Source organism: Myripristis murdjan, chromosome 1, assembly GCF_902150065.1.
Source record: "Myripristis murdjan chromosome 1, fMyrMur1.1, whole genome shotgun sequence".
NCBI lineage: Eukaryota > Metazoa > Chordata > Actinopteri > Holocentriformes > Holocentridae > Myripristis > Myripristis murdjan.
The window spans coordinates 32,306,219-32,330,033 of record NC_043980.1 but is presented as its reverse complement, the minus strand read 5'-3'; the positions used below and the strand labels follow the sequence as shown (position 1 = coordinate 32,330,033).

At 41.8% G+C, this 23,815-nt stretch overlaps 1 protein-coding gene across 1 annotated transcript in view; it reads right to left on the bottom strand.

Annotated features, from left to right (window-relative positions):
* Window positions 1-2,081: 2,081 nt before the first annotated feature.
* The window catches only part of LOC115362791 (neuronal acetylcholine receptor subunit alpha-7-like), a 66,103-nt gene continuing 44,369 nt past the window's right edge, over window positions 2,082-23,815 (bottom strand). Inside the window, exons 5-10 of the mRNA XM_030056856.1 lie at window positions 18,258-18,337; window positions 17,802-17,969; window positions 10,392-10,586; window positions 9,737-9,823; window positions 7,951-8,060; window positions 2,082-5,760 (exon numbers count right to left, since the gene is read on the bottom strand). Of these exons, the coding sequence (XP_029912716.1) occupies window positions 5,170-5,760; window positions 7,951-8,060; window positions 9,737-9,823; window positions 10,392-10,586; window positions 17,802-17,969; window positions 18,258-18,337 (1,231 nt within the window). The 3' untranslated portion in view covers window positions 2,082-5,169. The remainder of the gene's footprint in view (window positions 5,761-7,950; window positions 8,061-9,736; window positions 9,824-10,391; window positions 10,587-17,801; window positions 17,970-18,257; window positions 18,338-23,815) is intronic.

The window sequence follows — 23,815 nt, the reverse complement described above, 5'->3', positions numbered from 1 at the left end:
CACTCAAGTATCTAGTATTCCATCTGAAACATAGTGGGGTAAAAGTATCAAGTTGCACAAAATGGAAAAATTCAATACTGTATTCAAGTACAGTAGTGCGTAAATGTCAGTAGTAGCCACAGTAATTGTTAGTTTTCGTCTCAGGAGGTTTCACACTTAGCCTTGTGATGGACTGGCAATCTGTCAGGATGTTTTCCTGCTTTCCACCCAGTCCATGCTGGGATAGGCTCCTGTCCTGTGACCCCAGGTATAGAAAATGGATGAATGTCTGATGTGTTATACTTTTGGAATAAAACTAGCCTGAATTGTCAAACAATTATTTCCTAGACATGATGGTTCGTATGTTGATTTTGCTACTGTATGTGAAATTATGTTGCTGGGGAGCTATGTAAATAAACTGCTGTCCCTGAGGCTGAGCCAGTCAAATCTCAAATACAGTACAAAATTAATATGTTTGAATTAAGTCTCTCTGGCAGGTTGTGGCCATGTGGACCTAACATCAGTCAGGTCAGGTGCAGTAAGAAAAACAGCAAGGCTAATGCAGGGTCCCCAGCTGAACACCAGGAGGGTATGTGTGTGCGTGCAAGTACTCGTTCTAGAAAACGGATGGCCTTATGGGTCTGAGTGGAGGGGCAGGTGTGTGGTCTTTACATTACAGTAACTCCACTCCAATAAGCTCTGTTCCAGCTGACCTGGCACCAAGAGTGCCAACAAACAGAGCAAACATTATTCACCACGATTACATGAAACACCCACACCCCAGGTGGTCTGTTCCATCTCATAACTAGAAAGGGAAAACACCAACAGGACCGTCTACAGGGAGGGGTGGAGTAGGGACACGGTCTCTGTCATGTTGGCCTGCGGCTGGGATATGGAATTTTTGTGTGCATGTGTGTGTGCCTGTTAAATGGAATTTGTGCATGTGTATGTATGTATGTGTGTCCTACGTCTTTGTGTGCATGCGTGGTGTGATACAGTTTGATGCAATTCCACTCGCCAACAGCTGTCTGTCTGGGTGTAGTGAAGCCTGAGACCAATTTCAACATGTGCTGAGCACCATTCGGTGTGTGTTGGTGTAAGCTGCCAAAAGTCCTGACCAGTATTACAGGCGAGAGATTCCCCTCTCATTCGCGATTCAGTCTATCTCAGTCATTCATCTCTGCCGGGAAATGAGGATGCTGAGGATTGTTGCTCTGCCTGGCTGGCCATCGACTTGCTTTAACATACAATTTCTCAGCTCTGTCAGTCTATCAGCTCTGGGATCCTAACTGAGAGTAATTGCTGAGGAGTTTATTGCAGTGGATTGTAGTTCAGAACTAGTGTGAGTTATACTCATAAACCTTTACTCAGCCGCTGTATCTGGGCACATGGCTACTGGCTTTCTTGGAAACATACAACCACTTACAGCTGAAGAGCAGATTAATAAAAATGTGACATGCAGACAGATACATACATACACAGACCCTGCTGAGAGAAGAAGACTTGATGCATGAAGAAGTATTCTTTGGATGACAGGGAACCCCTGGATGAATGTATTCCAGTGTTTGACTTTGCAAGCATCTCATGAATAGTTGCCTTTCTTCATCAAATAGGCTAGAGACATGGTCCTTGTTAGTCAGCTGGAGTATCACTCATCAATAGCGTAGAGCCTGGTTCCATGAATCAGCTGGAGCCGGGCCCAGATGGTGACGTCTCCATCACAACTACTCTAATCTGCAAGCTAATCAGCCCACCCACACACACATCACATACACAACACAGGATTCACATTCTCATTGCTGCTGATTTTGAGACCATATGCAAAATCTGTCATTCTGTGTCATTCCACATATTTTACTTTTCTGTGAATTATAAATATTAAGGCTACTATGTACTATGACTTAGACAGGCAGAAGGAAGGACAAGCTGTCTTTATGCTGTCTGCCCAGTTCAATCAACATCAGCAGCACTGCATTACCCAGTCACAGTTAGTCCTCACAAAGACAACCAAGGAGGTCCAGTTCAGCGAGACATAGAGGCATTCTTTTTCAGCAAAGTACATTATTTAGTGAAATTGCTTGGCAAGCCAGACGCTCCTGCAATTGACACATTTCTCCTTTATTTTCCTCGAAATAATCATGTACATAGGCATTTATGTACATACTTAAAAGGAGAATAAATTATACTGAGCAGAGAGGCACAGAACACAAGAAAGACACCCAAGTTGACCAATAAAATAACAACACTGGTGATAAAATGTAGCCCACCTCTGTGCTAGCACGGCCATGGCAACCAGTCACACCATCACACTTCAACTGTAGCAACGTTCACTTTCCTTTACTGCTCTTTTCTTTATCTTTTACTTTTTAACAGTCAAGGCAATTACAACACAGTGCTATTTGAACCCATTACTTAGGTACGATGGAATAAAAATGAAATTGTGTTTATTTACAAATTGTGATAACTTCAATTTAGCGTTCAGTTTCACATTGCAGAAGATCTTGTTCCTTGAATCAGTTACTCTTTCCATATTTTAATTACACTGTATCATTGAGAACTTTCATTATTTTTGATTTTGGACACTGAGCATCAGGGTAAATGCTGTTCACAGGACAAACTAAAATATGCTGAATATTCATCAACATAAGCCCATAACACAGAAAAAATGGGTTGGGTTATCTCACAATGTATCTACATAATTGGCTGTCATTGTCAGTCCAAGTCTCTTGTAGAAGACTTCTGAAGACTTCTCATGTTGCGTCTCATCTGAGTCATTAAAGATCCATGTTTATGTCCTTCCAGCTGGATCAAGGTTTTGCATCATTTCTGGACAAATAACCAAGCTCGTTTGCAGCCGTATCCAAGCTTGTAATTCTTTGTCCAGACGAACTTTGACAAAGTGGCAGTCCCAGCATGAGTTAAAAAAAAAACAAAAAAAAAACACCTATCTGTCTTTCTCTCTCTTTCCATCCTTGAAACGCCCTTGCTGGTTCGCTCAGTCCAACAATATGCAGCCTTCATTTCCCAGCTGTGACATCTGTGCCCTATCCACAAATACAATTTGCTGTGACAAATTGATTGGTATTAGCATAATAGAAAATAGCATCTCTATTACCTAAAATGCTGTTCACAATGTTTAAACCATTAACAAATATAACACCACAGATTAGTCTTGGAATGTTCAAGATAATCAAACCTTGCCAAAATATTCAAAACTGGCTCATAAATGAAGAAACAAGGTGCCTAAAGAAGCCGGGTCCTTCCCACAGCGCAGTGTGTATCACACAGCCGGTATCTGCTTCATGTCCTCCCCTCTATCTGAAGAGAAGTCACCAGGCAGCAGCCATTTTTATGCACTTGGTCCATTGATCAACCATAACAGCATGGGTGCCATTTCAGTGGTTTAAGTGACTATTTGCGCAGATGGTGCAGTGCAGTCACACAGTGTAGGAGTGGTGTTTCATCTGCCTCTCTCAAACCACCTAGGTTCATCTTAATATTTTTTACCAAAATGGACGAGTACTAGTTCAGAGAAGATTGTGAGGTCAGCTGCGTTTGTAAGAGTGGGAATTCATGTGTCATGTTTCTACCACTGGGTAAGAGGATCAGGGATGAAGTTTGGGTGGAGTTTATGGTGAGAGGAGACAAGGTTGAAAACACACTGGTTACTCAAGGGCACCCCGTAAATCCTTGTTGCATGTTTTTTTTTTTTTTTTTTTGCTGGAGATTACAGAGGGAAATGTTTGCCTCTCATCGACTATTACAAAGCCACAACACAAAGCACTCACCAGAACAAAAGATCAATGCCAAGCACACCTCCACTGGGGTGGTGTCACTTCAGAATGTATGAAATATTTTTGCACAAGAATCCCCATTGCCTTTCAGTTCTCACTTCCTTCCTTCCTGCTTTCTTCATTTTGGATTTTTGACAAAATACAGCGATACTATTTCTATTTACTGTAGCTAGTCACAAGTCAGATACATTATGTAACTCTCCAAGGATAAACACTTGTATTCTGATCAATGTTACTGATTTACGAACAGCCAACGTGTATCATATGCTAAGCATACTAAATATATTGCATTTGTACAAGGAATCATGGCAGAGAGAGCTGTTGAGAGACCTGGGATTGCTGTGCAGCTTATTAAACTGGCTTGGGAATAATGTATCAGTGTGGGGAATACTCTCAACTCTTATCCAGAAATGAAAAGTCTTTGATGTCACAGTCAAGTATTCCTTTTACCGGTAACAGTAACACTCTCCGTGCTCACATTTATGGATATACAAGGAGGATCTGGGCTGTGTAAGAGGGAAATGAGGAAGCTAGTGGCACAAAAGGATGAAGTGAAGGCCAGTAGGAGAGGGGGAAATGAGGACAATGTTTTGAAAGAGGGAAAAGCAGAGTAAGGGATAGTGAGGATAAAACAGACTACAGAGTAAAATACAGTAATTTAAATGTAAAAAATGAAGACTGATACACAAGAGGAAGAGGGGAAATGCTGTAAAAGGTGTTAGATGCACAGCACATGGTGGCAGTATATTAACTGAATGAAAAATGAAATTTAAGACCGTCACCACACAAACAGCTTAAAAAGTAAATATTAGCTCTATTGGCTCTATGTAAGTGTTGCAGTATGGAGGCTTTGAATTCAGCTAAGTTAAGAGGTTTTAGGATGACTTCAGGACATGCAGACCCCTTGTATAAGAGGGAGGAAGAAATACCTGGAAAAGAAACAGAAGCCATTATCAAAAGGAGGAGTGGGTAAGGAAGGAGTGTGAAGAGCCTATGCTGATGAGATAGGGAGCACAAGCGGTGGCGTACAGATATGGGTGAAAGGTGCATTAGTGAGTTTCTGCACCATTAACTACTACATGTAGCCTCAACCTCCTACAGAGCACATGCTTGCTGTACTTAAGGTGTTATCAGCAACTACAGCTAAGGAAACCACCTTGAGAAGGAAAAGCCACATCACCACCATACAACCATGTAATACTGACAAATATAGCAAAACAGAAGGAAAGGTTTGGTTATGAAGTGCCTTCTAATGACAATTTCAAAATAACTGGACATTGTACAGCTTCAGAGTAATAGTGGGGAGGCTTGTGTGGCACAGTTTTCATTGTGTTAGGATTTTTAGTGTTAGCTTGGCCTCTCGCTTTCTCTCTCAGAAAGGGAAGAGCCCACGGCCTTATGTGAAATCTTTGGACACGGCCTCAATGAAATTGGGAGCCGACATGAGGATGGTGAAGGTGCAGATGATGGAGAAGAGAGAGAACGCCACCAGGCATAACCGATCCACCACCGCCGCTGCGAACTTCCACTCGCTGCAGATCGCCTCGCCCTCGTCCTGCTCCCGGAAGCGCCTGGCAATGTACTGCACTTCCTCCAAGATCCTGGAGATGTCTGGAGCCTGCTCCAGCAGAAAAGTCCGCGCCTGCTCTGAGTGGATGTCGTGTTGGGATGAACCGTTAGTGTGGCTGCCCCCGCGCACCAACACGCCTGAATCGGTGCTGGACGGGAAAGCGGGGTTGTCTGTGCCCATTGTATGATAGCCAAAGTACAGGTTCATGTTCCCGTTGGTTGTGGTTGTCTGGGTGGATGCCTGGCCTGGTATGGTGCTCATCTGAATGCTGCTGGTGCTGGTGTGGTGAGCGGGTGGGTGGGAGTACTTGTAGGCGTTGGTCGGGGGGCTGCTGCTACCCGTGGCTGTCTTGTTTTCCTCTCCGGGCTTCTTCATGCGGAGGAACCATGCACACCAGTTGAGGAGGATGACCCTGACCTGGAAGAAGCGATAGAAGGGAGCCAGGAGAGGGAGAAGTAGATAGGAAAGGGGATCAGGAGGAGGGATGGCAAGATAAAAAAAAAAAAGAGAGAGATCAGATCAAGATGCACATGTGGGGAGAGATACAACAAGAGAGAGGTGACAGGATAACAAAGAGTATGCAGGCTGTCAGAGAGAAATGAGCTCCAACTATCTCATTTGAAACAAGCTAGAATTCCCTAATGACTCACTGTGAGTCAGTTAGGAGTGAGTCACAGCCTTCAAAACAAACTAGATGGCCCAATCACTGCTAACACACACACACACAGTACCTCAGACAGAAACATTGTGGCAGTTCTGACAGATCGCCAGGCAAAAACACACTTTCAGCATGACATGGGGGTCTCCTAATGGGGCCAGAGATAGTCTATGTGTAAACCTGTCTGGAGTGTGTGTGTGTGTGTGTGTGTGTGTGTGTGTGTGTGTGTGTGTGTGTGTGTGTGTGTGTGTGTGTGTGTGTGTGTGTGTGTGTGTGAGCGTGTGGTTGGATGTAAGAGAGAGACAGACCTAGCTAGAGTTCATTCTGTTCCAGGACATCTCCATTTTATTGTAGACTACACTGACGAAAATACAGGATGTGCTGTAATAAATCCTTGTACCATAATCCAGGACAAGCATCCACACACAAACCAGCCTCAGTTATGAAAAGATTGATGTACTAATCCACAAATGGTGACCATGGCGGATCAGACTACACCTCATAAATTTACAGGATGATTATCCAGGCAACGTCATTTGTGAGCCACCTAGCCTAGATGTGACACCTTAAATAGGTCAAACAGTAATATTGGTGTCCCAAAGTGACTCCACCCCCTTCCACGCTAAACAATAAACTGAACTATGGTACAATATGACAGGGGTGTACTGTAGGGAAGCAAATACAGAATAGCATGTAAAACAAATAAGCGAGGGTTGAAATCCCAACACATTAGGTTCCCTTTTTTGGCATCCTTACATACATTAGGCTGTGGCACAAAAGAACCATAAGAATTTTTGACTTGACACACAACACAAGCACGACAAAATGCAGCATTCACAATCTTAACAACTTGTCTACCAGCAGTGCAGCAGGCAGTATAAACTGTGTGTTGAGGTTGTACTGCAAGAGAGGGGCTTGGCTGCCTCTTCTCCACCAAGGTTTTATAGCTGCTGTGATATTTGATCTAATTAAATTTTAGCATTAAAAAACTAGATTGGATTTGTATCTACAGTGTTAGGTATACTGTTATTTGAGGAGAGCAATGTTGTTGAACAAAGCCACTTTTTTTTTTTATTTTTATTTTTTTTTTTTTTGAAATAGTAAAAGCAGCCATGTGCTCACTCTTAATATTCTGCACTTTCTTTCCTTAACACTGGCAACATATTCAGCTTTATCTAGATGAAACTGTTTTTATGATTCATGCAGTTTTAAGACTGCAGAGTGAATTAGTAATTGGTTTTAGAAAGCAACTAGAAGAGTGTGCTCAGCAGAGTGCAGATCTCTGCCAGGTGTGTCTGGGTGCATGTGGGTCAGCATTAGAGGAGCGGCATGAAGACGAGACAATATGCAGTTTATGTTATCACGTTACCATGAGTGATAAGTTAACTGAAAAAGGCTTTTCAGCAGCTGCCTGGCATTGCTGAATGTTGTGCAATGCTGAAACACACAATCCTGCAGTGTTTGTTTGAATACAAGCCACTTTTGTCTTATCTTGTGTGGAAATTTGCACCGGAACATTTACAAAAGACCAGCAATGTAAAATGTCAATTTGAAAGTGAAAATTTCGACAACATGATTCCATCAACTAACATGCCCTGGCACGTGTGTTAACTTTTTGATCTCTGGCAAGAAGACATGATTTTAACTGCATATGAATCTGTGGCAGTGAGACGTGATTGGTTGTACCTTGTGGAAAGACATGAAAAGAAAAAAAAAAATCCAGACCCAAGCAATTGTTGATCACTTGAGTCCCCTACTCACTGGTTAAGAGGAGTGAGAAGTTAGCGCTCAGTTGTGGCACATGTTTTGAATCATCACAACCACGAGAGGGCCTTAATCATACAATCATGAGGAGCACCAAAAAATGTCTGGCTGATAGATCCAGCAGTATGCAAGATTAGCTAGCATGGTGCCTTCTAGGCTGCCACCTAGCAGAGATCATAACCTACCCATTTAGGCATCTTCCCTCCCTGCGGGTCGTGGTGGTGGAACTGTAGAACCAGGACTGTCACCACCACAGACAGGCCTACGATCATCATGGTGCTGGCAAAATACTGGGCTGCAAAGGACAAGAGACATCGTCATTATACATACGGCACAGTGTACCTCGGTATTTGTCATTTAGATTAGAAATCACAGTCCAGAGTCTGATATTTGCTAATGGATTTTGCATCTAAAAGCCCATATATCTACATACAATATAGAAATAATGAAGGGTGGGAGTGGTATTCCCTGTAAATGGTATTTGTGTTGTGATGAGCAGCAGAGAGCAGTCTGTCAGCCGGCTGCTTCATCACTGGGGAGTTCAATACTGTCAACAAACCTGAGGTCATAATACCAGAGGGGGAGGCAGAACGGTGACCGAAATATTACTTCCTGATTATACACAAACACACACACACTCGCAGGCACAAAAAGCCGCAGAGACATCAAAACACACACGTACACCATCCACACACACTCCGATTGTACCCAAAAGAGAAACTCCCATCTACAACTTTCTTCTATTTGTTCAAACAAAGTCAAAATAGTGGCATTAGCCTGTGCACTGACCGACATAGTCATCAGATTTCAGTTTATGTTCACATGTGAGGGTATGATTAAAGATGAATGAGTGACATCATGAACTCCATGAAGAGCGTTTAATTTTGCCTTTACTCTGCCAGCGCTGATCCATCTGTGATATGCTGATGTGTCTGTTCTAATAAAGCCAAGCTCACTAATGGTTTGTTTTTACATCAGCGAGCTGCCAAATGATCCTGACTTGCGTCTCTGTCCCACCTCCCTCCCTTTTCATTGCCTGTTGCTCTCTCTCTCTCTCTCTCTCTCTCTCTCTCTGTCTCTCTCTCTCTCTCACTGCAGAAATGAATACAGAATGTCCAGGTATTTCAACAGGTCAGCCGAAGGGCAAACTCTTTCACCATGAATAATCTTTGTCAGAGGACCTCCTGCCTCACCAATTCCGTCCCTCCCCACCACAACACACACACACACACACACACACACACACACATTCACTCACGGGTCACAGGTGATGTGGTGTATTTGCTGTGATTGCTTTGCCCCTTAGGAGAGACGGGGGAATTGTGTGTTTGTGTGCATCTACATTGCACAGGTCAGTTTATCTGACAACTGAAAATACTGGTACTGCTATCTGCCTGGGGTGTGCATATCTACCCAGTCAGTCATTCACTGAGCCAGCCAGCCAGGAAGACGCTTTTAGATCCCCAAACCACTACGGCCAGCCATCTGCTGGGTAATTGATTCTTTTCTCCCGTCGTCTTTTCCAGGTTATCTGTATATCTGACAAAATACTGGCGGGTAATAAGAAATAACCTCCATACTGACCCACCAACCTAAGCATTTTCTTCTCAAACACATTCCATCCAGTCCGACATGGACCTAATCATTGTTCCCTGACGGAAACCAGACTGCGATGCAATACGCTGGTTTGATTTTCTCAATTCCTTATCGCCATGTGAAATAATGGCATTTAATTCTTTGCAATCAGACCAGAGAGCCATGGATATATATAGTTGACTGACAGTCTTGAATTTATATATATAACAACTTATCATTCATTAATATTTATACCTGTCTATCATTAGTGATTGGTAGAAAATCCCTTCATGTTTAAAAGCTTTTCCCGTTCCAGAGACTTTTCAACCCAGTTTTAGGTGTCAGTCAACTAATCACCCAAGTGAGCTATCAACACACACCAGACTTGTGTCTTACCTATGAGAGGAACAGAGTCTGAGGTGGCAGGCATGATCTCTGCTACCAGTAACATAAAAACCGTTAGAGACAGAAGCACTGTTATGCCTGGAGAGAGAGATAGACAGACAAACGAGCAGAAAGACGGATAAAAAGGGGGAAATGTCTCACAATGTGATATGAAATTATACAAAATGAATGCAACTCACAGCTTCAAATGATTGCAATGAAAACAGCTGTGGAGGTTTTTTTTGTTTTTTTTTTTTTCTGAATATTCACTCTCCTTTCTGAAGTCACCTCCCCTCAAGGGAATATTCCGTGTTTTATATTCATACTGACCAATGTCCCGCACAGTGGCATTTGGAAACAAGCTGGCATTTTCAAGTCAAGGTGATTATCTTATCTTGTTTATACCAGGGCTTTTATTCATCTTGTAATGAATGGAATCTAGCACAAATGCTAATTCACCGCCATAATGTCAGTATTAGCATAGAGCAATTAAAAATAAATGGGTTAGCAATAGCATTGGGACTTATTGGGCTGAGAATACCAAGGCGGGTAAGAGAGATAAATTTGTGTCTACATGTAGACTGTAATCATGTTTTATTATTCCCTCTTTGTGTGTGTGCGCGTGTCTGTGTGTGCGTGTGTGTGTGTCTGTGTGTGTGTGCCATACCCAGAGAGATCTTCTCCCCAGAGTCTGCAGGCAGCAGAAACACCAGCAGGGCCAGACCAGAGATAAGCACGCAGGGGATGAGCAGGTTGAGTCCGTAGTAAAGTGTCCTGCGGCGCATGGTGACCGTGAACGTCACATCAGGGTAGGGCTCCTTGCAGCAGTCATAGTACAGCTCATTACGCTTGGCTGGTACACCTAGGGGAGAAATGGAGAAGTATGAAGCTGGGAGTCTTAGGTCTGAACAAAGCACTATAAAATGGATAGTTCCAGTGCTTACTTCTGACGGGCAGAGCCACTCTCAAAGCTGTTGTGAAATATGTGAGTTATAGAGATTCACACATAGCATACACAATAGAAACTAACAATGTAACCCTGTATTTAAATTTAAATTTAAATTTGGCACTGTTATGTGCACATTTTGGCTCAAAATTATAATTCAAATTCCACAATGTAATTTGTATTTGGCCTTTCATATACTACTATTGACATTTAATTTAAAGGAATACCCTTTTTCCGACTTACCCAGATGTTTAATACCATGCACAAGTTCATACACTGTGTAAATAAGACAGCTTCAGAGTTGCTGTAAGGTTTGTTTTTTCACTTTGACGGACCTTGGCTCACAGCTCCCACAGACTTCATGTCTAACACGAAATGCTACCCATAGGAACTGAAGCACTGGACCCACAGAGGTGAAAATGCTATAGAACATCTTGTCTCTCAGGCTGGATAAGTTGGAAAAAGGGTATTTTGCCCAAAACACTGGAGTATTCCTTTAAACAGTATATGGTTAGTTTTATCCAAATGACAATGCAAACTGGAAAAATAAAATGAATTGTGAATTAGTTTAGAGAAAGAACGGCATTTACCAAATGGGACTTTAATTTCATTATACAACCTGTTGTATAATGACCAATAAACTTCCTTGTATCCTTGTATCCTTGTATCCTTGTAGTGCAGTGTCGTCACACCAAGTTTGGGCAAACTGTTTTCTCAGTCAGAGCAAGCCACTATGGATTATATTCACCGTACTAACAGATTCTAATGGATAATTTATCCAATTTATTGATTTATCTGTGTCTCATCCCGTGGGTTTGCAGAAGATTGCTCTTGATGGCATTAACCGGAATTCTCTCCAGGGACAAGGCTCAGATGATTTGTTTACCACCCCTCTCAAATTTTCAGTAATTATTTTGAGCCAAGATTTGCATATACAAATCGATCATTAAAATTCAAATATAGAATTACATTGTTGTCTTTCATATTACATTTCCATTTCTATTGCACAAACAATGTGCTTCCATACACCTATGTTTGCATAATAGATTTATTGCTGCTCATGCGGGTAATTATGTGTAGCTTAGCAGAAACTTTGTTTGGTTACATTAATTATTAACTATAAAAACTATATTGCTTGATGGGATTATAACATTACTGACAGAAAACAAGTGAGAAGTGGACTTGTAAGTGCAATGCCTCCAGTTTAAATGAAGGAAAAGGAAAATTGTGTGTGAGGAAATGGGAAGAAAGGCTGTCATCTCTGACACCAACTACTGTTGAGGTGTCCCTGAGCAAGGCATTTGATCTCCATTGGAGTTACTCAGAAGCACCACATTCTCACTCCCGGGTGTCAAATACGACAGCTTGGTCAGCCCCTTTTGCTTCTGGTACCAACACCAAAGACACCCTTCAGCACCACGATGAGATGTAATGGGTTTTCTCGCTTTTATCACGTGTCAGTGTCATGAGGTTATAGACAACTAAATATCTTGGTTAAGGTTTGAGAAAGGTTAGGTTTAGGAAATAAAAACAGAAACTGGATAGAGTCTCAGTTACACACACATGAAAGGTCTCAAACTCGTGTGTGTCATGCATGAAGGTCCTGTGGCTTACACGACCACTATCCATCCCGTCTGCCCTCCTGGGCAGACTTTGTCGGTACCAGATGCCGAAAGGGTGTCTTTGGCATCTGTATCAGATGCAAAAGGAGCATGCCCAAGCTGCAGTATTTGACAACCCAGGAATGAGAATGGGCTGTCATTTGGCAACAGCTGAAAACTGGGGTTGTACTGGGCATCTCCCAAATGTGAGTGTGTGATAATGTACAGATATGAATCTAGGTGTGGCTACAAAAGAGCCCATGAAAAGTGTCCTTCATTGACTTTCCCTGGATGAATAATTGCATTACATCATTTTTCTTACATTTTTAATAACATGATACCCCATTTTATAAAAGCAGTAAGCCACTCAAAACTATTTGGAGCTGTGCCTAACAATGCATCTCAGCTGACCTAAACAGTGTGGGACAAAACAGAGAGCACAAGCCAGTTTTTTGAATGCTAGAAATCTCAGCACTTATAGAAAGTGTATTTTGAAATCTGAGATACTTTTTGAGTTGGATTGATATTTAGTACTAATAAGTAATGAAATACAATAATACTGACCATATTGTCAACATGTATGCATACATTTGCTGGTGTAGTAGTTTGCAGCAGGTTGTTATCATCTTTTCATTGCACCAATGACTCTTGACCACTCAAACATTAGCTTTCAACACTTTCATGAGTTTAGCTTTCATTAACTACTTGGTTAAGGTTAGGAAATGGACATGTTTAAGGTTAAGAAACTTAACGTAATGTTCACTCACTAGCGAGCATCACTAGTTAATGTTAGATAGCTAAAAATGAACACAGTGCTTGCTTGACATGGGACTCAGCCTCAGGTCTCCAGAGAGGTCTGTGTGATTGACCCAACCACCACCTCAGCCACCTCCTTCTGCTTGCAGTGACCTCAGTCACAGTGTGTCTGGCTCCAGGGTCCCTTCTGACTGGTTAAGACAGACTGACGATGAGAATAGATGATAACAGCTGTCTGACCTACCAGAAGATGCAGTAGGAACCTACTAACCCATACCCTGTGGGAGTGATTATGACTGATTATGCCCATTTAATGGTGTGATAACGGTCAAATCAGGTGATGGTACCAGCTGGTGTTCAGTTCAGGATGCAGCCAAGTTTAGGGACAATTTTCCTAAGATACATAGCTTGGTGGGGAAAACAAATTTTCGCTTCAAAACCTTCTAATTTCTTGTGAACTTAAAATCACCCCACCTATCAAAAGGATGCCATATGTACCACTGATTAAAAGAATAATGCTCATCGCTCTGGGCTCATCTGCTCTGTTTTGTTGACGAATCCACGTCTCGTGGACTAATCTGTCTAATACCACAGTGTGACCACAGAAATCAATATCACCTTCCACTGGTCAAAGTCAAATAAGGCCGTGTATGGTGTGTGTTTGTGTGCACCTATCCCTTAATCTCAGTATGACTAGATGATTGGTAAACGTGCCTTTGATAGGTTTCACACACATACACACACACACACACCCACCCACACATAATCACGTCAAAGTCAACTACTAGGATTATTATCTTTTCCCTTGATTAAAAATCAACAATCTGGGAACTGTGTGTGTGCGTGTGTGTGTGTGTGTGTGTGTGTGCGCGTGCGTGTGTGTGTGTGTGTGTGTGTGTGTGTGTGTGTGTGTGTGTGTGTGAAACTCACTTGTGGCTCAACAATCAGCTGTGACAAAATCTCAACCCAAATTACTGCTTAAGCGTCATTGTACAGCTGTTTCGGGCCGTGCATGGGTGTTTAATGATTCTGAACAAAGTCTCGGTTCACAGTCGACATTATATTCAAAATAATTCCAAATACACAACCTCATTCTTGTGTGAAGTGTTCCTGAGGAAAGACAAAAACTTTCTCATCCCCAGAGTGTGTATGCCAGCATGTGTGAAAACAGTGTTCATCAGCACAGAGATTCAATTTCATTTAATTTAAACTGTGTCATCTCAAAGCTTAAGAGAGATAGCTTTTGCTCACCGTCTATTAATTTGATAGATTGCAGTGCTGCAGATGCATCCCCCACATCTTCTGTGAATGTGTGTCTATGTCTGTGTGTGTGTGTGTGTGTGTGTGTGTGTGTGTGTGTGTGTGTGTGTGTGTGTGTGTGTGTGTGTGTGTGTGTGTGTGTGTGTGTGTGTGTGTGTGTGTGTGTGTGCGCGCGCGCGCGCGCGTGTGTGTGTGTTTGCTGGCACGGGCATGTTCTGAGGCACCAGGACAGTGTGTGTTCCTGGCCTGCTTGCCGCCCGGCTGTGCCCGAATTAAGTGAACCATTCTTGGGCCAGCTGTCACCACACACACCCATAGCCCCCTTCCATTCCTCCAGCCAGCTGGGTACATTCACTTTGTGTGTGAATATGCGCTGTGCATGTGTGTTTGTGTGTGTGTATGTGTGTGTGAATTATTAGCTCTGACTGACACCCAAATTTGGGTTAGAATTATTTGAGCTTCTCATTTCCGCATGGGAAGGAGAGCGAGAAACGAAGGAGCACAGAAACTTAAGGTGTACTTCTTAAGTTTTTTTTTTTTTTTTTATCTCTGTGGAGGGGGTGGGGGGGGGTGTATTACAGAAAACAGATTTTTACAAGTTTTGGCATGGATGCTGCACTCTGGGATGCCATTTAAATAATGTGAAAAAAAAAAAAAAAAGTGGTGGTGGTACATCTCACAAAACATACTTTTTGATAAAGATTCCCAGAATTCATCAGCCTGAGGAAAAGGTGTGCAATCTTGATTCCTGATCCTCATTATTGAGAAGTTATCAAGAAACATTTTCTTTACATTTAAACTAAAGTTTAAGGCTCATTCGCAGGCAATGTAGTGTGACACTCCAGTTTGCACATAAGAACTTAACAGTTCAAGGACATCTCATGTTGTAGATGTGAAGCACCACTCTATTCGCACCCAAGTTGAGGCACACATCCAGGCACCACTGGCTAGTGATGCATCTCCATCTGCGGAGATACTGGCACTGTCTGGCAGATTGATAAAGTTCTAGAGGAACTTTCAGTGTGTAAAATGCTGTCAGCAAAATGAGCAGAGGCACATGAAACTAGCTGAACAGATAACTAATAAGATTACCTGAACATCTGTGCATGTCGCCCACTTGATAGTGCAGTTTTAGCTGAATTTTAGATGCATGTCCGACTAAACTTTTTTCCCAAATGACTGGGACAGTTTTGCCAAGCTGACCCGATGGCACATATTCTAGCTAAGTCAGATGAAGATGATTTTTAAGTTTGGCTTTGATGCAGAGCCAATCATGGTTAATTTATTGTTTGTTTCCACACCTATAGTTACATGATCAGCCAGTAGCTACTACAGCTCCCTGCCCATGCTCCTGTTCAACAGTTTGCTCTGCCATTGCCGCATCAAACCAACAACATCCAAATGGAGCACACATGTAGTTAACCATGATCCCCCGGGTGGCTGAATGAGTGAGTGAGTTTCATAAAGGTGCGTGGCATCTAAAAACCAGCAGCACACCAGCAGCAGCAGCATATTCTCTATATCTCCAGCACCCACTGAACACAGTCGATACATAGGAAAATGTCAATAGGCACTACACATTATAAGGAAATGAAGACAGCCAAAGCACCTGCTCTCGTCAGAGTTACAGTACATGACACTGACTAGTTATTTGACTCCAGGGAATGTGACACGAAGAGGTCTTAGCTTATGTGGAAAATCTGGCTCTCGCTCTCTTTCTCTCACAGTCCTGCACAGTCTCTCTCCTTCACAGTCTGTGCAGTAATTCCTAATTTTATGCTCAGGCATATGCTACAAATATTTTATGTCACACCTCATCATGGGCAAAATCCAATAAGTATTTTTTGGTTGATTAGACGTTTAAAAGATGCCTAAAGATTTATGGCTGTCTAGGCTAAAATTAGACTACATGGGGATTAACAGTTGAATCGGTGTCTACAGTAGGTCTTTGCTTAGTAGTAATATAAATTATGGGCCTCTCTTTTGCATATTTTTGTTTATGCATTGTTTAAATTTCTGATAATATATTTACCACATAGTCTAAAACTGGGTCTGGCAAGTCTAAAAGCCAAAATCACCAAAATAGATCCGAGACTACATGAGAGCTAAAGAATAGACACAAAGTGGAAAAAAATGTCCAGTGCTCAGTGGGTAGGTATTACATTTTTGTTTTTGACTGAAGGAGATTATTGTTTGACATCAGCATTGAATTGCTCCTTAGCAAATAAAAGAACATAGCTGAAAATGTCCTGTTTTTTTCTTTGTTTTTTCCCCTCTCTCTTCTCGGCACCTGACAGTGTCATTTCAACATCTTGCGGCTGAATTACTTTATGATGACTGACAGGTTGAATGGGCCCTGTGATGGGCTCACTGTTATAAACCAGCATCTATTAAATAATAGAGATGTTAATGGGAGGCCAGGACCCTACCAAATCTGTTTGCTATGGGCTCAATTGTTTCATGGTCAGACCCTCGGGTCAGTCAACTGTGTTCCACAATTTTTACGCTGATTTTTCTGATTGATGGGGGGGGGGGCAGGGGGAGGCAGGGGCACAGTCCTGATCTGCCCATAGCATAAGCCTTTAAATGTTTTATTGTACTTTAATACTGTTTCTGATTACCTTGTACCACCACCTTAACATTCTTGTGAAAAACAAACAGGGTGGCGCTTAGTTGTTGCATTTTCATTGTAATAATTGCAATCCATGCCTTAATGCAAGTTCAGAAACAAAGACCATGCTTAATTCCTCTGTTGTTACTCATTCCCGCCTCTCTAAACTGGCCTTACTGTGGTATCCCTGTTTGTTTCAGTTCTCACATCCCCTCCCCCCAGCTCCTCGCATGTCTCCTCAGGGGACACGATGGAGCCTGAAGACTGAGCCGAGACAGCGCTCCCACATTGAATCTCTTCTTCATGACTTACACATCGCCTTAACCCATGACCTCAGTTCTCCACTCAACCTTTCTCACTATTCATTTCACAATCAATCTTTACACTGCATCCCAATGAGGTGTGGTCTTTGTTAGCTAAATCAATGTTTTTACAAGTACTGTCTGTGGACCCCAAGGGGTCCTTGAGCGGCCTCCAGGAGATCCTCAGCAAAATGAGAAACAGTTTAATTTCACTGTTATCTAATTCATTAGGAGTTGATGTGATACAAAAAATGAGTATGAATGATTATTTTAAAATTATGTTTTAATCACACATTGAATCTATTTGTCAGTGCTGTCGTATCCCATCTAATCATCAATCATACAAACCAAAATATTTTCATAGCAGAGTCACTAGGGCCAAATCACCTCAAAAAGGGCAACTGTGGCAAAAAGGAAAGTGAACTTGGAGATCTGGAACATGAAAAAGTTTGAAAACCTCTGAGTTAAATAGTTAAAGCACTAAATCTATGATGTCCTGAAGTACAATAATCAGATTGAAACAGAAGGACAGACCTCTGATTTCTGGTGGCCTTTTATTCCCATTTTATCACAAAGTATGTGTGCTTGCCTTTCTTCTTACCTACGAGATCCCACTCCCCGTTGGGTATGTAGGTAGAGATGTCCACGTCCATCATCTGGAGGTCCAGCAGCCAGCCGTTGTGGGTCCAGGAGCCAAACTTCAGGTCACACTTCTGCACATCAAAGGGGAACCACCGTACATCGATGTAGCAGGTGCTCTTCAAGATACCTGAGGTGTAACACAGTTAGAGGTATAAGGGTCAGTGAGGGACGATGATAGTGACAGTGATGATGATGTTGATGATGATGATGATGATATCATTAATGATGTTAATAATGAAGATGCTAAAGATACCAAAGATTAAAATGATGATGCGTGAAAGGTAGTGATGATGTTGAGGATGTTGTTACCAGGACAGTGCCAACAATCACAACTTGTAGTAATAAGTCAGATTTGGACCAGGTTATCAGTACAAAATAATGTGTAATAGAGTGGAGAACATCATGAATATCTTACCTGGTGGGATGTACTGGCAGGAACCTGAGGCATTGACCAGCACATTGGTGTGGAACGTGGCGTCAAACCTCTCATCTGCACTGTAAAGGAGAAGAGCAGTTGGGTGTAACATAAAAAAGTCACAGAGAATAAGTCACCTATCAGTGATAATTCAAGAATTTAAAAAAGATATATGAGAAGCAAAATAAAAACGGATACCCCGTTGGAAAGCAAATGAGAAAGAGGAAGCATCGGGATATGAGGCTGATTGAGAGGTAAGTGCAAAGGTAGAGAGATAAAAAGAAAAAGCAAGTGAATAATGGCGAGCGAGGGTAAAGGTGAAAGAGAGAGAGAGGAGAGGAAGGAGGCAAGGCGGATTATCGTAGATCCAGAGGGACAGTGTTTTATTTTATTGATCATCATCTTTCAAAAGGACTTAATCAAACATGGCTGTCTGCCATCGAGACAACCTTCAAAACAGACTGGAATTACCCACACACAGAAACCGAAATGCACATACACAGCGATATACACACACACACATCTGAATCAGCACACAAAAACACAAATTATCCTTGAACTACGACAGTGTTTTTTTTGGTTTTTTGTTTTTTTCCATCAGATTGAAACCAAAGAAAACTATATATTCGGTGTAATTACAGACGGTGTGACACTTTGTAAGTCTTCCTGACTGGACTCTAGTCTCTCCTTTGTTGCAGCATTTATATTCCTCACAGCCCGTCAGAAGAATATTTTATTCAGTCCTTTTAAAGTGATTGCTGTTAACAATGCTTTTCAAGTCCCTGAGAGCTTTAAGAAATATTAATTAATGGCTGTTTCCAAAATAAGAATGACTTGAAAGGAGTTGCCAAGGTTGAAAAAAAATTTTTTTTTTTAGCTTATTTACCATTTGGAGAGCCTATTAACTCCACTCCAGAGATGAATCCAAAGTTCAGTCCAACCTAAAGTAAACGCTTGTGAACAATACCACCCCTAATATACACTATATTACCAAAAGTATTCGCTCACCCATTCAAATGATCAGAATCAGGTGTCCTAATCACTTGGCCTGGCCACAGGTGTATAAAATCAAGCACTCAGGCATGCAGACTGTGAAACAAGACATTTGTGAAAGAATGGGCCGCTCTCAGGAGCTCAGTGAATTCCAGCGTGGAACTGTCATAGGATGCCACCTGTGCAACAAATCCAGTCGTGAAATTTCCTCGCTCCTAAATATTCCACAGTCAACTGTCAGCTCTATTATAACAAAATGGAAGCGTTTGGGAACAACAGCAACTCAGCCACCAAGTGGTAGGCCACGTAAAGTGACGGAGAGGGGTCAGCGGATGCTGAAGCGCATAGTGCAAAGAGGTCGCTGACTTTCTGCACAGTCAATTGCTACAGAGCTACAAACTTCATGTGACCTTCAGATTAGCCCAAGTACAGTACGCAGAGAGCTTCATGGAATGGGTTTCCATGGCCGAGCAGCTGCAGCCAAGCCACACATCACCAAGTGCAATGCAAAGCGTCGGATGCAATGGTGTAAAGCACGCCGCCACTGGCCTCTAGAGCAGTGGAGACGCGTTCTCTGGAGTGATGAATCACGCTTTTCCATCTGGCAATCTGATGGACGAGTCTGGGTTTGGAGGTTGCCAGGAGAACGGTACATTTCAGACTGCATTGTGCCGACTGTGAAATTTGGTGGAGGAGGAATTATGGTGTGGGGTTGTTTTTCAGGAGCTGGGCTTGGCCCCTTAGTTCCAGTGAAAGGAACTTTGAATGCTTCAGGATACCAAAACATTTTCGACAATACCATGCTCCCAACCTTGTGGGAACAGTTTGGAGCGGGCCCCTTCCTCTTCCAACATGACTGTGCACCAGTGCACAAAGCAAGGTCCATAAAGACATGGATGACAGAGTCTGGTGTGGATGAACTTGACTGGCCTGCACAGAGTCCTGACCTGAACCCGATAGAACACCTTTGGGATGAATTAGAGCGGAGACTGAGAGCCAGGCCTTCTCGACCAACATCAGTGTGTGACCTCACCAATGCGCTTTTGGAAGAATGGTCAAAAATTCCTATAAACACTCTCCTCAACCTTGTGGACAGTTTTCCCAGAAGAGTTGAAGCTGTAATAGCTGCAAAAGGTGGACCGACATCATATTGAACTCTATGGGTTAGGAATGGGATGGCACTTCAGTTCATAGTATGAGTAAAGGCAGGTGAGCGAATACTTTTGGTAATATAGTGTATGTCTTAATTCCTGATGGTGTGACCAAACGCGGGGTGAAGCTTCGCTTTGAGGACTCATGCAAATACAGTTGTGAATTTTTCGCTTGAGTTGACAAATTTCAACTCACGCGAATTTATGACACGGAAATTTGTGTCAATCATGTTTTGCCCAGCACAAATTTGCATCTTTGCAGAGACTTTGTATGTAATGATGCCACGTGAAAAACACACTTTCACCACATGACACCTCTTGAAATAAAATGTGAATGTTTAAATACTTTTCAAATATAACAATTGATTGAATTCAGTTCATATAGCAATTAATAGGCTTGGCGGCTACATCAAGTCTGACCTAACGTTGTGTTGTGGCCTCAAAAAGAATGGCTGTGAAAGAAAACACTTTTTTTTTTTTTTTTTTTTTTTTGCTTAAGTGCTCATCAGACAAATAGCCTGCCTCATATCCATCAACTATCATCATCTATGACTCAATTTCTATGGAGGTTAAAACCACTTGTGAGACTAATAGAGGAAGCAGAAAGAGTGAGTGAAGTGCATGCCTAACTCTTCTTGCACTTTATTGGGCAGGCACGGCATAAATTCCAGCAAAGTGCATTGGGACTGAGCCCAAGAGACATTTACTGTAGCAGAAGGAAGCCTGTCATGATTTACGCGATGCAGATTCATTGCCCCTGTGTCAATAATTAAGATCTAATCTGTATTCATTTGGTGGAGGGAAAAAACAAAGATAGGCTGTTATTAGGCAGAATTTTGGAACAGCTGTAATCACTCTTGTCCACTGCTGAGAAAGAATTAACAAAATAACATTTGGCCTTATAATTATATTTGGAATGCACATGAGTAATACAAAGTACATGACTAAGATGTGTTAGTATTTTAGGTCAGATGGTTTATTTTCTTAATGTGAAAATTACCAATCTAGACACTCATACAGGGTGTGCAAAAAAGTGTTGATCGTTTTAATTAAGGTCTAGTAATTGCCTGCATGAGTAAGTGATTTTTCAAAATGGTTTGGTGAACCTTATAGGGATGTGGAGATTTATGCCATGGCTTAACAATTAATTGGTAATCACGCAAGATGATTTCCAAAAGCATTATCACAGGAGAGGCCATGATGCATAAAATCTTAAATTAATCAGTTCACAAAGTACAACATGTTTCTAAAGGTCAGATCCCACGGGGAAATGATAAGGGCATGATGCAAGGGTTGAATCCCAATGGTGTTCCCCTGCCTCCGTTGTGGTTCTGGAATAACTTGAGCCTTTTTCATTTCCTTGTAAAAAGTTCCTTGACATCATAACCATTAAAAAGCTGAGTGTTGTGCTTAAGAGCCTTCTGTCTTTTTTTAAGAGTAGTCTTCAAGTGCGCTGTCATCGAAAACAGGCAAATTTGCAGAAAATCTTCCATCTTATTTGAATCCCCTATACAGAATATATGTATATGGCAAAGTGCTGTGTTTATCCACAAATCCACTTCATTCCTGTGAAAACAGTATTAACTCTTAACACTTCACCATCAAAATATGCCCCTAAGGGCTAGATGGATTTAGTAAACAGCATAGCATCTACATTCAGTCCTAGGTTATGGTTCAGCCTCAGAGGTTCATATCAAGCCAAGCCACATCTGCATGTCAAGAAAGCATCTCTACTTAGCTCTACATTATTTACATAAGAAACAGATCGAGAGCAGAAGCTCAGTCCCTTGGGCTCCCTGCTACCCCTGCATCTGTTTAGAGTATCAGATGGTGAAATATTTAAAGTCATGCCTGGGACATGACAAATGGTTCTTATGTTATTTATTTGGCCAAGCTGGGAGGGACTGTGGCTGGAGTCTGCACTGCACTGTCAGATTAAGATGACTCTCCCAGGCTGCAGACACTTTTACCTCTGCACACTGAACATGGGATGGCACATATGATACTTTTCTTGTTCCATGTTCTGCTAATGTTGTGATGATAGCGCACATTGCACAGTGCCATTTTTTTGAACATATGGTAGCATCCTGGGGCTTTTGTATGGGGACAACTGGTAAAGCACACATCTAAAAGACACATTGTTGTCTACATTTATTATATGAATATATTTGACAAAGTTATATAGCTTTTATGCTAGTCTACAAACCACAGCACTTACAGTAATGTGTGTATATATATGGTTTTCTGTAGACTTGTTAATTTGACTAGAATACACAGTATGTGCCGAAATTTGCATACTTGTTGAGGGTGTTGTGGTGGCTCATGTGGTAGAGCACGTACCACATATCAAGTTCAATTCCAGCCTGAGCCCTTTGCTGCAGCTCCCCTGCCTGTCCCATCTCTTTTTGCTGTCACTATAAAGTAAAGCAGAAATGCTAAAAAAAAAAAAAAAAAAAAAAAACTCTTTGCAACTTTGCAAATTCAATTTGCAAACTTTTCTGTTGTTCAATCTTTGATATATTCTTATATTTTGTACAGAACACATAACTGACACCAGTAACTGTTTGCTGGCATCACTGTTTATATTTATACATTGTCTTTTTTTTCTTGCTCTGTTAGACTTTATCCTTGCTTAATCCTATTAGTTTTGCAGCATTAATGACCTAATTACCCCAAGGGATCAATAAAGTTTCAGCTCGTCACATAATTTGATTCGTTCTCTGATGTCTTGCTTGCCTGCTTTCATTTAAATTTCAAAATGACTTGGCACTAACAGTCATAAAATAGCAATACATTATGGTGCCCATGATTCATAATATATGTACAAGGAGTGTCAGTTTCAATCTGGGCCTGTATCAGGACTATATTGTTATCATTAGTGATCACTGATCCCTGCCGTAAGCTGCTTAATGTCCTGTATCGTCCCTGTTAGCCAAACCTCTCCCTTTGCTTATGAATCCCTCTCTCTCTCTCACTCTCTCTCTGTACCGTACACACCTGTCACACACATAAGCTATGCTGGAAATCTGTCTCTATTTCTCCCACGCATAAAAGACTCCTCAATCACCTTGAAGGTAACACTGAAAAGCCTGCACATAAATCAACTTCAGCTCAGCTCCTCCTCATATGTTGTTGTCATTCCACCATTACAACTGCAGCTCTGTGAATGAGAGAGGGAGAGATAGATAGATAGAGAGTGAAAGTGAGAAAGAGAGAGATTCAACATGTAATTCTGAATGGGTGTGGGAAGGACTGATGCATTGAAAGCATGTTATTCCCTTGTTAAATGGCCTCTCTTAGGGACTGACACTTTAATAACAGTCCACAATCACACAACCTCTCCCCAGTCGATATTGCAGTCAGCGGTTTATGCAGCACAATAAAAAGCCTTTTTAGTCATACAGAGAGGGACAT